This window comes from Dryas octopetala, chromosome 1 (genome assembly GCF_963921425.1).
Source record: "Dryas octopetala chromosome 1, drDryOcto1.1, whole genome shotgun sequence".
Lineage (NCBI taxonomy): Eukaryota > Viridiplantae > Streptophyta > Magnoliopsida > Rosales > Rosaceae > Dryas > Dryas octopetala.
In genome coordinates this window covers 29,415,571-29,429,851 of record NC_141366.1, presented here as the reverse complement: position 1 = coordinate 29,429,851, position 14,281 = coordinate 29,415,571, and the positions used below count along the sequence as shown (strand labels likewise).

Here is a 14,281-nt window from a genome sequence, read left to right as displayed (position 1 = left end):
GTGCCAAGTGCTTGCCACTGTTGTACATTTACTACCAGAAGCATGAATGTGCGCTTCAATTGACGATCATTTTTTCTATTCTTTATTTCTCGATGAGTTTAACTTTTCAGGTATAGAATTGTCTTTAAGAACTTAATTTTTAGATTTTAACTCTCAAATTTTGCGTCGTTCAAAATCCAAAAATTCAAACATAAAAATTTAGCAATTAACGGGTACGTGCTTGGCAGTCCACATGGTAGAGTCAGTACACTGAATGACAAATTAATAACTCTGAATGGCATATACAAAGCTCCTAGCAGCTCACTGAAATTAAGTTCCTATTTTATCCTTGAACAAAATTAATAAAATAAAAATAAAACAAAAAATATTAATATTAAAACTGAAAATTGAAAAATGAAAACAAGGAGGAAGGAGGAGCCAGCTACCCCTCCCCTCCCTCTCGCGGCATATCAGGACACCCACTTAATTGATAGATTTTTTTTGTAAAAAATTAGATAAGTCGAAAATCATATATTACCAATTTAATTATATAGTAATCATTTCAAATATTTATTAAAAACATTTATCAAACTTTTTTTTTTTTTATGGAAAATCATGTAAGCATTTAACTATCTGATTAAACATTTTGTTTATTGTTAACATTTTATTCATTTATTTATTTGATCAAAATTAACACTTGTCTACAACAAAAAATGAATGGAAATCATCATATAATAATCCAGAAATTGCAATAAAAAATAAAAAATGAAGGTTTGTGATGATTTTAAAATCTTTTATACTAGGTAATCTAGTATCCTTATGCATGAAGATAATCAATTCGGTCGTTGTGGTCGGACTCTATTATGGATTTCTGACCACATTCTTCATAGGGCCTTCTTATCTCTTCCTTTTCTGAGCTCGGGTTCACTACAAAAAAAAAATAAATAAATAACTTTAGGTGACGAAATTCGTCGCCCAAAGCCTGTCGCTCAAGACTTTAGGCGACAAATTCTTGATATTCGTCGCCTAAAGGTACACTTTAAGCGACGAAATCTGATTTTGGGCAACAAAGAATTTGCATCGCCTAAAGTGACTTTGAGCGACGAAGTTATGATGTCGTCGCGTAAAGTCATTTTGGACGACGAACCACATTTTTTGGCTAAATTGATCTTTAGGCGACGAAGGTGTCGACGTCACCTAAAACCACTTTAGGCAACGTATGTGGTTCGTCGCCCAAGGGTTTTTATTTTTTTTATTGTTTTATTTTTATTTTTTTAATATTTTTTTAAAGCTTTTTATCCAAAAACTGTATATAATATAACACAAAATTTATTAATAAATTATACTAACACAAAGTAGCAAAATTATAATTCCATACAAAATAGGAATAACCCTAATGGTCAATCTATTCTAAACTCGTAGCGTCATCGTCATTCATGTCTGGCGGCAGCTAATGACAGGACGGTGGCAGGACAAACCTAGGTATCGCTTTGGTCAACGCAGCGCACAACGCCTCCTTCTCCGCTCTCTCAGCTTGTTGGTCCTCCTACAACTTCTACACTTGAGCAGATAGCCCTGCGACGACTGCAGATGGCTGAGAAGAAGAAGAAGACGAGGAGAACCGGACGTCACGAATCCACCCATATCCCATGCCGCGTATTTCCTTACCAGGCCTAACACTCAGTGAGTTTATTATAATACGAAGTCCAACATCAGGATCGGGTACTGGATCGACTCCAACGAAGTACCCGGAGGGTGTTGCTCGGCCAAGCTCTCTAAATATCTTCTCGAATTGGCTACCATCTCATTCTTTAAAATATTATATACACAAATAACCAATTAGAAAATTAAATATTAATATAAAAAAATTGTGAAAAAAATTAAAATATAAAAAACTAACATATTTTGCTTTGGCCGCATCATAGCTGGGATGGGCATAGAAATCCGCAAAAGTGTCTATCTCTGGTAATTGTGACTCGCCTTGAAAAAGAAAATAATGTTATCAAAGACCCAAACAATACAAAGGAATATATATGTATTAAATTAAATAATGACGTATCCGACGTCATGACTCCACCCGATATGAGATGGGTGTCGAACCACTATGATGGTTAAACAACTTCCCTTTCCAGTTCCTGGCGTTGACGACTGACTTCTTCTATTAAATATTAGGCAAATTGTAAAGGTGTTAGTGTATATACAATAATAGAAGAACAAAAGAATATTCGGTTTTTTAAAGTCTTAAAATGATAAAACGTACCAAAAACGCCGGGCTCATGAAATGTTCGCACAAAAAACGCCATTGGTCAAGCCACTCTACCAACTCCATAGGGGGGTTTGTCAATGCCTCAATTGCCGACAAAAATCTCTTGAAGTGCTTGTGTAGTTCGTGCTTCCACTGCTTGTAGGACTTGATGAGTAAATTCGTCATGTACGTGACGGTGAGGGGATCATCCATCTGAATGTCAAAGTTAACCTGAAAAGAATATTAAATTATTAAGAATGATCAAATTCATCATTTTGTATTAATTATTGAGATATACTCACTAAGATTGAGCGGATCACTTTGTTTTGGGTCTCTTTCGACAATTTTTTCCAAGTAGTTGCAACCAAGAGGCACTCGGCACAGACAATCGCCCCACGTCATGCGAGAACAAACTGTCGACATTAGGGTCTAACGGTCGTCGGTCTCTTTCCACACACATGACTCGAATCCGCGGTTTAGTGGTGCACACGATCCGAGAGGACTTCAACCCACTACATGGTCCCCTCGTTGCAGTGGATGAAGCAGGAACGGTGACCTGTCCATAGCGGTGAGATCAACGTGCCCTCCGTGGCACATAGGGGCTCCCAGTACTCGAGAAGGGCTGGACTACATCATCGGGACCTGACTCCATCATCTTCCACCTTATAAAATAAATTTCAAAATACAACTAATTGTTACACCAAAATAAATTTAACATACAAACTAAGTTATATTTCTCTAGCTAGATATTTTTATCTAGATATATATATATTTCTACCTCATCTAAATACATTTAATAAGTAAAATACATTTATAATTAATCTAAATTTAATAATTAAACTAATGGGAACAATCAAAGGTTTAAATTTCAAAATTTTTGGCAAAATTTCGTCGAAAATTTTGATTTTAGGGGGGTTCGAAATCAAAACGCATAATCGTCAATTTTTGGTGATAATTTCGCCGAAATTATTGAAATCCTCGAAATTTCGGCAAAATTTTTGGCGGGTGAGATCAAGGGAGAAAGAGAGGGCGGCGGCATGGGGGAGATGAGGGAGAAAGTGATAGAGGGAGGAAGAGATGAGGGGATGGAAGCAATTGGTTTTCGGTGGGTTTCGGCGGCAGGGGGGAGATGAGGGAGAAAGAGAGGAGGGTGAGGGTGAGGGTGAGGGTGGGCTGGTGATGGAGATGCAGAGAGAGAGAGAAAGAAGCACAAGCAGAAGAAATGAGAAGAAAGGAGAGGAAGGAAAGAAAAGGAGAAAAGGAGAAAATGAGAGTCACGGGGAAAGAAAAGGAAGGAAAGACAAAAAAAAAAAAAAAGAAAAAAAAAAAAAGGTTTTCTTTTGATTGGGGTTTGGGGCTTTTGGGCAATTGGAAAGAAAAAAAATGGTTTGGGGTTTTATTTGGCCGTTTTGGGGTTTCGTTTAGTTGTTTTTAAATCCTAAACTAGTAAACTCTAATACATTTTATATAAAAAATAATTAAAAATACTCTAAAGGGTCTAAACCCTAATATCTTATACGATATCTTAAACAATATAGAGTATAGATTATAAAGTCTATAGGGTTTAGTGTATAGATTATAGAGTATAAAAAGTATTAGGGTATATAGGGTTTAGTATTAAGATTTAGTGTATAGATTATATAGTATAAAGAATATACTAATTTTATTTATTCATTATACTAATTTTATTTAACAGTATTTGTCTTCAGCGTGCATTATATTCATCTTATATCTCATGAAACTTACTATATAATTTGGTTTCTTCAATGTTTTTTATCAATGTAGTAGATAATATGTTAAATAAACATATGGTAAAGTGTCATTCAAAATTTCCGTATTTTAATAGCAATTTCCGTCGTTTCCGTCTAATTTCTGTCGAAATTTAAAAATCTTCCAAATTTCCGTGGAAATTTCCATCAAAATTTCCTCCAAACCCGAAATTTTATTCCTTGGGAACAATTAAACAAAATTTTAAAATTAATCAACATTTTGTAATTAAACTAAATTTTATATTTAAAAACTAATAGACTAACTACTAAATTTTATAATAAAAAAACATATAAACTAACTAATAAATTTTATGATTAATTAAACATACAACAAACTAACATAATAAATTTTACCTTGAAACCCCGCAATTTGTCAAATCAAATTTTCCCCGCACACGAGAATATTCCTACAAAGCAGTCAAAGAACAATAAAGGAAATTAAAAATCCACAAAATATAATAAATAACATAAAACATAAAACCACACCAAAAATAACAAAATCCAAAAAATAAATTAATTACCAAAAAAACACAAATTCCATAACAAATGCAATCCACAATCCCACAAATACAAAATTCACAATATTAAAAACCCAAAAAACAGAAAATCCACATAAAAACATAAAACAAAAAAATAAAAAATTACCAATGGGTTTCAGGTGGGATTTATGGGTTTTGGATTTTCGGGGGTGGGAGATCGAGGGAGAAAGAGAGGGGCTGAGGGTTTTGGGTTTTCTGGGTTTCGGGATTTTGGGTGGGGTTGGGTTTCGATGGTGATGTGGGTGGTGGGGTTGGGTTTCAATGGTGCTGTGGGTTCGAGGTTGGAGTTGGGCGGGTTTTCGGTGGTGCTGGTGGCAGAGAGTGAGTGGAGGGGCAGGGAGAGAGAGTGACACATAGATAAAAAGTGATCGAGGGGGTGGGTTTTGGTGGGCCAGCGATGGGGAGGAGAGGGGAAGGGGAGAGACGGGGAGGAGAGGGGAGGGCGAGCGACTGGGACAGAACGAGGAACAAATCATAGAGGGAAGAAAGTGATAGGGATCTGGGATTTAATTAAAAACCCTTAGGTGACAAAATTAGTTTCGTTGCCTAAGGTCCCTTTGGGTGACAAAATTAGCTTCGTCGCCTAAGCATGTGAATTAAACACGTTAATAAAGTAGCACAATCTTCACTACTACAGGGATTCACACTCTTCCACATCAAATTGATTACAGACTAATTTAATGTCTTGCTTGGGTTTTCAAAAACTCAATTGTGTGCATTTATCTTTTAATAAAAAAATTATAACTTTTCAACGTTGCCCAAAGCCCTTCTATTGGTTGTGGATCTCATTGCTTAATCTTGGACTTTTGGTGATTTGCAAATTAAATGTCTTCTCAAGCAAAAAGAGTTTGTCAGTAGAAGAGAATGAACAATCCAATCAATAAATCCACCACCAAAACACTGTCCAAAAAATCCACAAACTAAATGAAACTACTATCCCCCAATATCAGAAGATGAAAACACAAACCATGAATATGGTTTGTGATTTTTCAACGGTGGATCTAGTTATTGTATTCTTAAATAACTATGAAACTCATCATTATATCAATATTATGATTTTGCGTTATTAATTTGAGAAGAAAGACTTGAGAAAAAAATGAATTGAGTTTTTCAAATATACAAATAGGGTTAAATTAGGTATTTAATATATACTGATGTAGACAACTTAATTTTAAAAAAAAAAAAAAACAATTAATTCCAAATGACATGGCCTTGCCATGTCACTGAGGCACAAATTGAGGCACAGATTTTGAGACCCGTAATCTTTTCCCGAAACATATATATATATAGTGCGCGCTAGGGTGCCTTAAAAATTGGTGTCTTAATGACATGGATTACATGTAAATTAAAATACTTGCCACATCATATATTCTATAACCTATTTTACCCTTTTTCAATTTTCTTCATTTTCAGACCAAAAAAAGAAAAATCTTCATCTTCCTTACTCATCAGTCCAAACATTGCATACTAACCCTTATGAACTCTCCATTTTCCCTTTATTTCCACAACTCATCAGTCAATATTCAATTAATTCATTAGAATCAGAGATCCTCTCTCTCTCTCTCTCTCTCTCTCTCTCCCCCTCTCCTGCTGGGTTCATCGACCCACCTGATCTCTATTTAGGATGAAACAAAATTCCTTTGTGCAGTAAATGACAAAACAAAATTTCTTGGCTGGATCGATGTTGTTTTTCTAGTCCCTCATATATGTTTTTTTTCTAGTCTCTTTTTCTTGGCTGGAAAAAGAGAAAACATGAAAGTCTTATTTACAGAAACCGGGTTTGATTTGGAGGCCCATGTTATTCTTTGTTTGATTTGGGAAATTGTTTTGTGCTTAGTAATTAATGGGTTGACATGATAAATTTGTAGCATTTAGATTTTCCCTTTGAAATATAGATGGTCAAGATTAAAAGATAAGTTTAGCAGCCAATTAAAGTGTTAAATTTGGAGATGTATTTTATGGGGTAAAATGGTATTTAATTAAAAATAATTTGACAAGTAATAATGTGATTTGGCAATAAATAATGATGAGTGTTGTTTAAATTTGCTCCACATCATATTAAGGCACAACATTAAGAAAAATTAAGGCACAAAATTGAGGCCCAAAATCATTTCCCTATATATATATATATATATATATATGAAACTATAAGAACAAAAATAATAAAAATAATTATAGAAAAGAAGTGAAAATGGGATCACATTACAGAAGCCATTAGTGTCGTCTGTCTTATTTTCTAATATCAAACCTAGGTGAACCGTACACCAAAGTGGCATGATTTCGTGAAGGATAACTTGTTCATCATTAATTCCTATCCATTTTTATCACCCTCAAGAACTACAATATATGTTGAGGATAATGAGCTTTGCAAGCAGCTGTAAGCCACACTGCAGGCACATATACCAAGTGTAAAATAATTGGAGAAAATTAATGTAGGTTAATTCGAAGGCATAATAAAGCACACATGAATTTGAAACAATTAACTAGCTATATAGCTCTCTTGTAGAAGATTATAGTACTAGTAATAAAACACCAAACAAAACTTCATACGATGAAATTAATATTAATTAAGCAGTACATAAAGAAATTAAGCTGCTTATAACATGCAGCTAGTACATATTATATATGTATAAAGACATACGTACAATACATACCACACAGATATCAAATCACATTAATTAAGAAGAACAAACGCAAGACTATTGATCAATATATTGCCATAGGTGTCTGGTATAGCTAGCTAGCTAGGTAGCTAGGTCCTCGAACTAGTCAGCAGTGCTGTGAACACATTCAAGGGCTAGTGGTTGAAGGTGGTGGTGTGAGAAATGGGATGGAGGGAATAGTAGTAGGGATGGTTGGGAATGAAGGAAAGTTTGGAAGTGGAGGCAGATTGAAGTTATTGAACATAGGGATATTAGTACCAAATGGCAAAGTGGGGAAACTTGGAAGTGGAGGTGGCAATGTAGGCTTAGGTAGTGTGGGTTGTTGTGGCAGCGCCGGCGCCGGCAGCGACGGCAAAGGCGGCAATGTTGCAGTAGGTGGTTTGGGCAAAGTGGGCACCACTGCAGGGGTTGCAGTCGTCTGCAAAAGGTGGCGAGCCGCTACCCTGACATGGATGCTTGAGGAGCACAAAATGATGAAGAAAGCTAAGAAAGAGTACTTGCAAGACGCCATTAGTTAATATTTCAAACTCTGAAAGATTGAGATTCAAAACAAGCAATTGGATTAAATTGTGTTTGTGGGTATATATTAAATGAGTGATAAGTTGGGGTTTATATAGGCAAAGGAACATATATGCATGGTTAATTGTTGATTTGATGTTGGATGTGGTTGGGAATTTTGAGCTGTGTTGTTGTTAATTAGTTCACCTTCTTTTTTTGTTCATACGTTGTTGAAAGAGATTATCTTAATTATTCTTACCTATGGTGTTGACTTCGGTTGCGGTTGGCTAGCTAAATGACTCAATACTTGTATCCAAGCCTACATACATATAATGACTCTTTTTTTTTTTTTTTTTTTTTTATAAGAATGAAAGATTCAATTCTATTATATAAAACATACCTTTAAAATTATACACGTGTTATAATTTAAATAAATTAGTAACACTATATCCTTATGTCACTTAGTGTTACAGTTACATATAATAATTTATCCACAATAATTTTTCTAATTATGGGCCGGTTGATTAAAAATTTATTTGTTGTCCTTTCCAACTATAGCTTCTATGCTTTGGAAGCAATTTTGTTGATAAAAGCTGCCTATAAGAAAGACAGTTGGCGAAAATATATATTTCCTTCTCTTGTTTACGTAAGGGTAACAAATTTTTCTCTACCACGGTATATATTGAGTGCAGGATGTGAATAAGCATTCGAGTCTTTGCTCTGAAGACTCATGACATCTTGGAATATGTTTTCGCACTTGTATCTCGCATTAGAGAAGCGCTCAACATAGAAAAGTGACTAAAATAACTTAACGATAATAATAACAAAAACAATAATAGAAAAGGGAAATGAAAATAACATCTCCACTAATATATGACACATGAAATTAAAGATATATTTTATTAGATATATATAACCAAAGAGAAAAATTTGTATATAACGGCTGTGTACATTCTTCCTCTCATAATAAATGATTACAGAACTAGCATATAAAAAAATATTATGAAAGTGTAATTATATACAACCGTTACAAACAAGTTTTTCTCATAATAATAAAAAGAAGTACACACAACGTAAGTAAAATGTATACAAATATATAAATAAACTTTAACAAACGATAATTAAAGCCTTTGGTAATCAACTTCCAGGAGATGGATCGAGAATCATAGATACAAGGCCTTTCATTATTACATGTATAATACTTAAACACACACACGACTAGTGATAATATTGGTTGAAAGTAAATCAAGGAGTTGGCAGAGGTGACAACGCAACATTGACTGTTGGGACGGTGACGTTGGGCAAGATAGGAACTGAAGTCATGATGTTGTTGCTAGCGCTGGACGAAGGTTGCAAAGCTGCTTGTTGCTGGTTTGGAACTAGTTTGGGAAGGGCTTCTGAGACATTGCGTAGAAGTTCTGAGATTGGTTTAATGAGTGATGATAAAGGTGGCAAGGTCAAACCGGGAACATTTGGCAAACTTTGTAAGAGATTACGAGTTCCTAAGCTAACATCAATGCTCATAAAGCTAAAAGCAATGAAGAAGCTTAACATGAAGCAGTTGAACGAGGCCATATCTTAATGAAGTTAAGATTACAATTAGATAATGAGCAATGCAACAAAATTCTTTTCTTGAGTTTGAATGTGGCAAATGTGGCTAGTTATGAGCTTTGTATATATAGCTAAAGAGCAAGGGGTACAAGTGTACAACACATACTGTTAATTGCCCATTCATCACCATCTATGGTTTTAGGAAAATAGAAAACCTACTTTTTAAAAAAAAAAAAAAATTGTTGACCAATTCTCTTAATTTCTGAATTAATTTTTCTTATGATATCTTACCCTCTTATTGAATATATAATTCGATCTGTTAATTAGCTACAAGAGAACCCCAAACAGTATTGTTTTTTTTTTTTTCAAAAGTAAAATGTCATTTTCCTTTAGTTGAGTCCCTTTATTAATCATTTTTTTCTAATTTTAATCCTTAAATTAAGGCTCAAGTAAATTTATATCCACCAACTATATATAAAGTCTATTTCAAGTTGGTCCACGTAATGTAGACAAAACCGGGTTAACGAAAAAAACCGGACCGAACTATTTATATATATTTTTACATGTTTGAACCCATGACCACTTGAAAATAGTTAAAGTGTGAATTCACACAACACCACTTAACTACTTATGACATTTAAGTATATGCAATATATTTATAGACATATTGATACTTAATGATTTGTTCCACCAGTTTTTATGGGCCTTCTATTTACACTTCCGATCGAGGGATGGGGCAGTCTTAACTCTCATAAGGATCAGAGTTTCGGTAAATTATATACTGATCGGTACGTAATAAATATAATCATTAAGAAGAATAACTTAACAACCAATGATGACTAAAAGGAAAGAGAGCTTTAGAATTAATATTGATCGGTCCTTCTATTATCTTACAATTACATATTGCCAACTATACACTACTAATGTGTGAGGCAATTCCGTCTTCCCAACTATGCACTAGCGTAGTAATGGGTGGGCCACCATGACTCTACTTTTTTAATGAAGGCATGATCATGTTTTATTGGACCAAAAGGCTTTCAAAGAGTAATTTAAAATGTTAATAATAATCTATATCAAGTTCGCTATCAAAGGGAAATATATGCATATATATAGAGATTTTCTCTAGAGAGGATGTTTGTATTTTTAAATTTTACGGATGTGTAGACTATCTGGTCGACAGGTGTTGTAGCAAGTTCACGGTGACCAAATAGTCTACACATCTGCAAAATTTGAAAAATGCGGACATCCTCTTTAGAGAAGAACTGTGCATATATATTAATCTAAATTTATATATCAATTATTTTGTGATAATCTCAAAGCTTTCAATAAGATTATCTTAGAGCATCTCTAATAATTTTCTCCAATTTGAGGATAAGTTAGGGAATAAGATAAATTTAGGGAAGAGCTCTCCAATACTAAAGTTGAAATTTTTCCTAAATCTTTTTTTGGTTTAGATTTCTAGTCTAAAATCTGATTATTGGAGGTTTGGAGAGCGAGAGTTTGAGTAGTCTCATCTATTTAACTTGATTTGAGGAAAATTTTAGGAAAATCTCAAATTTGAGGAAATTTTAAGGAACGGTTAGAGCTGTGTTTTATATCATTTTTTCCCAAATTTAAAGTTAAAAGAGAGGTTTAAGGAAGGGCTGGAGATGCTTTTATTCTAACTTCATTTCACAATGATTGTATTAGCACTAATATATATAAGTTCATCAATATATGATATGAACACAAAATTAATTTTTTGCACAGTCACTCTAGGGCCGTAGATGAGGTGATCGTCTCGGGCCCCCAACTATCTACAGTCCCTTTTATTATATTAAATACAATTAATTTTAAAAAATATATTTAAATTTCAATTCAAAAATAAAATACCCCATTCAAAAAGACCCATCTATATATATAAATAACAAAAACTCATCTATGAAGAAGAAATGTGCTACACCATCAGCAAAAAGGGCGGATGGATTTCCTGCGGCAAGGCATTTTGCAAATAACTCTCGGACATGCGCGAGATACCAGTCCCCGTTCGCTTGATACATGTCTAAGCACATGCATCGATACATATGACTGTGATTGCACAATTTAAGGGAGGATATGGCCCAGGTGAAGGACTTGGGGCAGGCCGAGCTGGTCGACACTGGGGCTGCGAGAATGGCCTTGCCGGAGAAATTCGCCATTGATGACTATGCAGATTTCAAATGAACAGTGTGCTGATGTATGAATGCAAAACCACAATGACCTTGTGGCCTTTATATAGAAGACAAAGTGCCTCTTAATAAAACTTACATGTGTTTGCATGTACCCATTCATCTTCCGTAGACACACCCTTTCATAAGCCCAATTGCCTCTTAATGGTATTTCTCTGAGACAACTTATTGTAAAGAAAAAAAATATCTCATGACAATAAATATTCTTAATAGATGTTAGCATTTAATGAGGATTGATGACTCATAACTGTCATTTTTGGTTACCAGACCCATAGTTAATTTAGGGTGTCTTTGCTCGACAGTATTTGGGTCACCCCACCCCCCAAAATTTCTATTTCGACAATACCGATGCATGATCGAAACCGTTCACTTTTTAGATGACTTATTAAAGATCATCTATGTAAAAAATCAAATCAATCAAAAATCGTTTTGTTATATAACTATTGTCAATTAAGTAGAATAAATTGATGATTTCCAATTAAACATTGATTTTTTTACTAAACCGTTGATTTTTTCTATTTAATCGATAACAGTTATATAATAAAACGATTTCTAATTGAATTGATTTTTTGCAGAGATGATCTATAATAGGTGATCTAAAAAGTGAACAATTCCGATTATGCGCCGTCATTACTAAAATTGCGATTTTGGGAGGTGGGGTGACCTTGAGGTACCTTGGGCCTTTTCATCTCACTTTATAGAATTATCTCTCTTGGGACTGCTGCGAATCTAATTAATATATATTTTTTGCCTTTTATTGTTTGTTCGGAAAATGAATAGAGGCGCCTTACTCCAATTTAACTCTCTTTAGCTCCCTTCATGTTGATCTGTGTTGGTGTGTGTGAGTGTGTACTTGGTGTTTTTGTCCATCTGTTTTGGAGTTCATCTACCTAGTGTTTTGATACATTTTAGATGATCATTTTGTTTGATTTTGTTGTATTTAGTAGTTTGTTTAATTCTGGAATAGATATAATGCATATAATCTGAATGTATAGACTCTTGACAAAATTTTGTTTGGTTTTGTACTATGGGTACTAAAAAACTATGAATACTCTGCATATGTTCCTAATCCTGTTTACATATTCATAATCTTGTGTACATCTTCCTAATAATATGAGGTGTGAAAATCAATTGCATATTTTCCTAATACTCTAATTCACTACATTGAACTGACGTTGTGTGGCTGTGTAGCTTGTGTGTTTATGCTTAAGTAGTAACTCTCCATCAAGGTTCTTGTCCCTTACCACTTGTTTTATGGGTATTAAATTTTCTTAGTTTTTTAATTTGTGATTTTTTAGTGTTTTGGGTTACTTAGTATATAGTAGGGTTTCAGGTTTAGGGTGTAGGGTTTTATGGGTATTAACTCTCCATCAGAATCCATGCTTAGTGTTTAAATTTAACCTATCGTATGCAGGATGGCAAGCACTTCGATCTGGTCCTCTGAAACGTATGCGCTGCATGGCAAGTCGCAGAATCACATCCCAGACAGGATTGACCTTACTCATTGGCAAGAATTCAATTAGGTCTCGCAATAGATGTGAGCTTCTATATGTTATAAATCAGTCAAATGATGACGAATTTCTGATATTCTGTAGAGAGGTGGAAAGGATCAAGTCAAATAAGCATATACTATTCCTGCCAAATTTTATGGAATATCTCGTGTTCTTGGAAGATCTGTTCATGGAGCATGGTGAGAACTATGAGTTCTAAAAAGCTCATGTCAGGCGTTCTGCAGCAATTTTGTCCATCTCATCGTCCCTTTTAGAGCTCTGTTGTACCTTCACTGTCTAGGTTTTAGAGCTGCCGCCACTACTCACTTGCACTGGGCCTGACTTCACCCGCTTCACCGGAGTTTCTTGTGTCGATGCACTACGCCTGATCTGCTTCTCAGAATTTTCCATAATCTCATATGATTGTGTAAACAAGATTCCTGCAAAATTAAATGAACAAGAACACGTGTACAAAATAAATGTATTGTATTTATGATTTAGGGTTACAATCTCTGATTTTTTCTTTTCACAAAGAAAAGACTCCTCTGATTCGATCTCCAAGGTTTTGATCTTGATTCAAGGGTGATGAACACTTGATCTTGAACAAGAAAGGTGGTGAAAGAGCCGGCGCTATGTAATTGGGCTTGATGGCTTTCTCACAGATTTGATGAAATGTGTAGAGAGAGTTTCTGAGTCTTCTGGGTGTTTTCTTTACCAAAAGATTGTCTTCCTCCTCTATTGCGAAGCCGTGTATTTATAGGCACCTCAGGGCTTTTGATGGACCTTGGACTTTTGATTTGGGCTTTCGGTTTAAGCCTTGATGTGGGCTCATTTAATTTAATCTTTAGATTGGCCCAATAAGACTTAATCCCAATGATTCAAAAGTTTTGCAAATCAATTGGACTTAATTTATGTCAAAGCCCCTTAATTTAATTTAATTGATCAGACCTATCGGACTTGCCACATATCGCTTTCAGGGCCCATTTTGTTGGAGTACTCACACGCCACGTGTCATAATTTCATAAGCCACGCAATTCTTGTAAGCTTGATTTTGATTGGTCAAAAATTGATTTATTGACCACCCAATAATTATAAGTGATTTTTTTTTTTACCAAAATTTATGTGTCTACAAATGCCCCCACTTCAAGATGTGTTGTAGACTTGTGCTTGTCACATGTAGGAAACATAACTTGAAGTCGCTGGCTGCATGATACGCAATGTGAATATGCATATATATAATGGAGGATTTTTTTTTTGGTATCAACTGATGACAAATGGAATTGGTGTGTGAATCCCCTTGCTTCAACGTTGATCCCTCAAATTTCCTTTTTTTTTTTTTT

At 34.6% G+C, this 14,281-nt stretch overlaps 1 protein-coding gene across 1 annotated transcript; it reads right to left on the bottom strand.

The window, feature by feature from the left end:
• Positions 1-7,088: 7,088 nt before the first annotated feature.
• On the bottom strand, positions 7,089-9,268 carry LOC147299597 (uncharacterized). Its single transcript, XM_086231283.1, has 2 exons — positions 8,961-9,268; positions 7,089-7,707 (listed from the first exon to the last, which is right to left on the bottom strand). The coding sequence occupies exons 1-2, from the start codon at positions 9,266-9,268 to the stop codon at positions 7,323-7,325; spliced, it is 693 nt and encodes a 230-aa protein (XP_086087409.1). The 3' UTR covers positions 7,089-7,322.
• Positions 9,269-14,281: the final 5,013 nt, after the last annotated feature.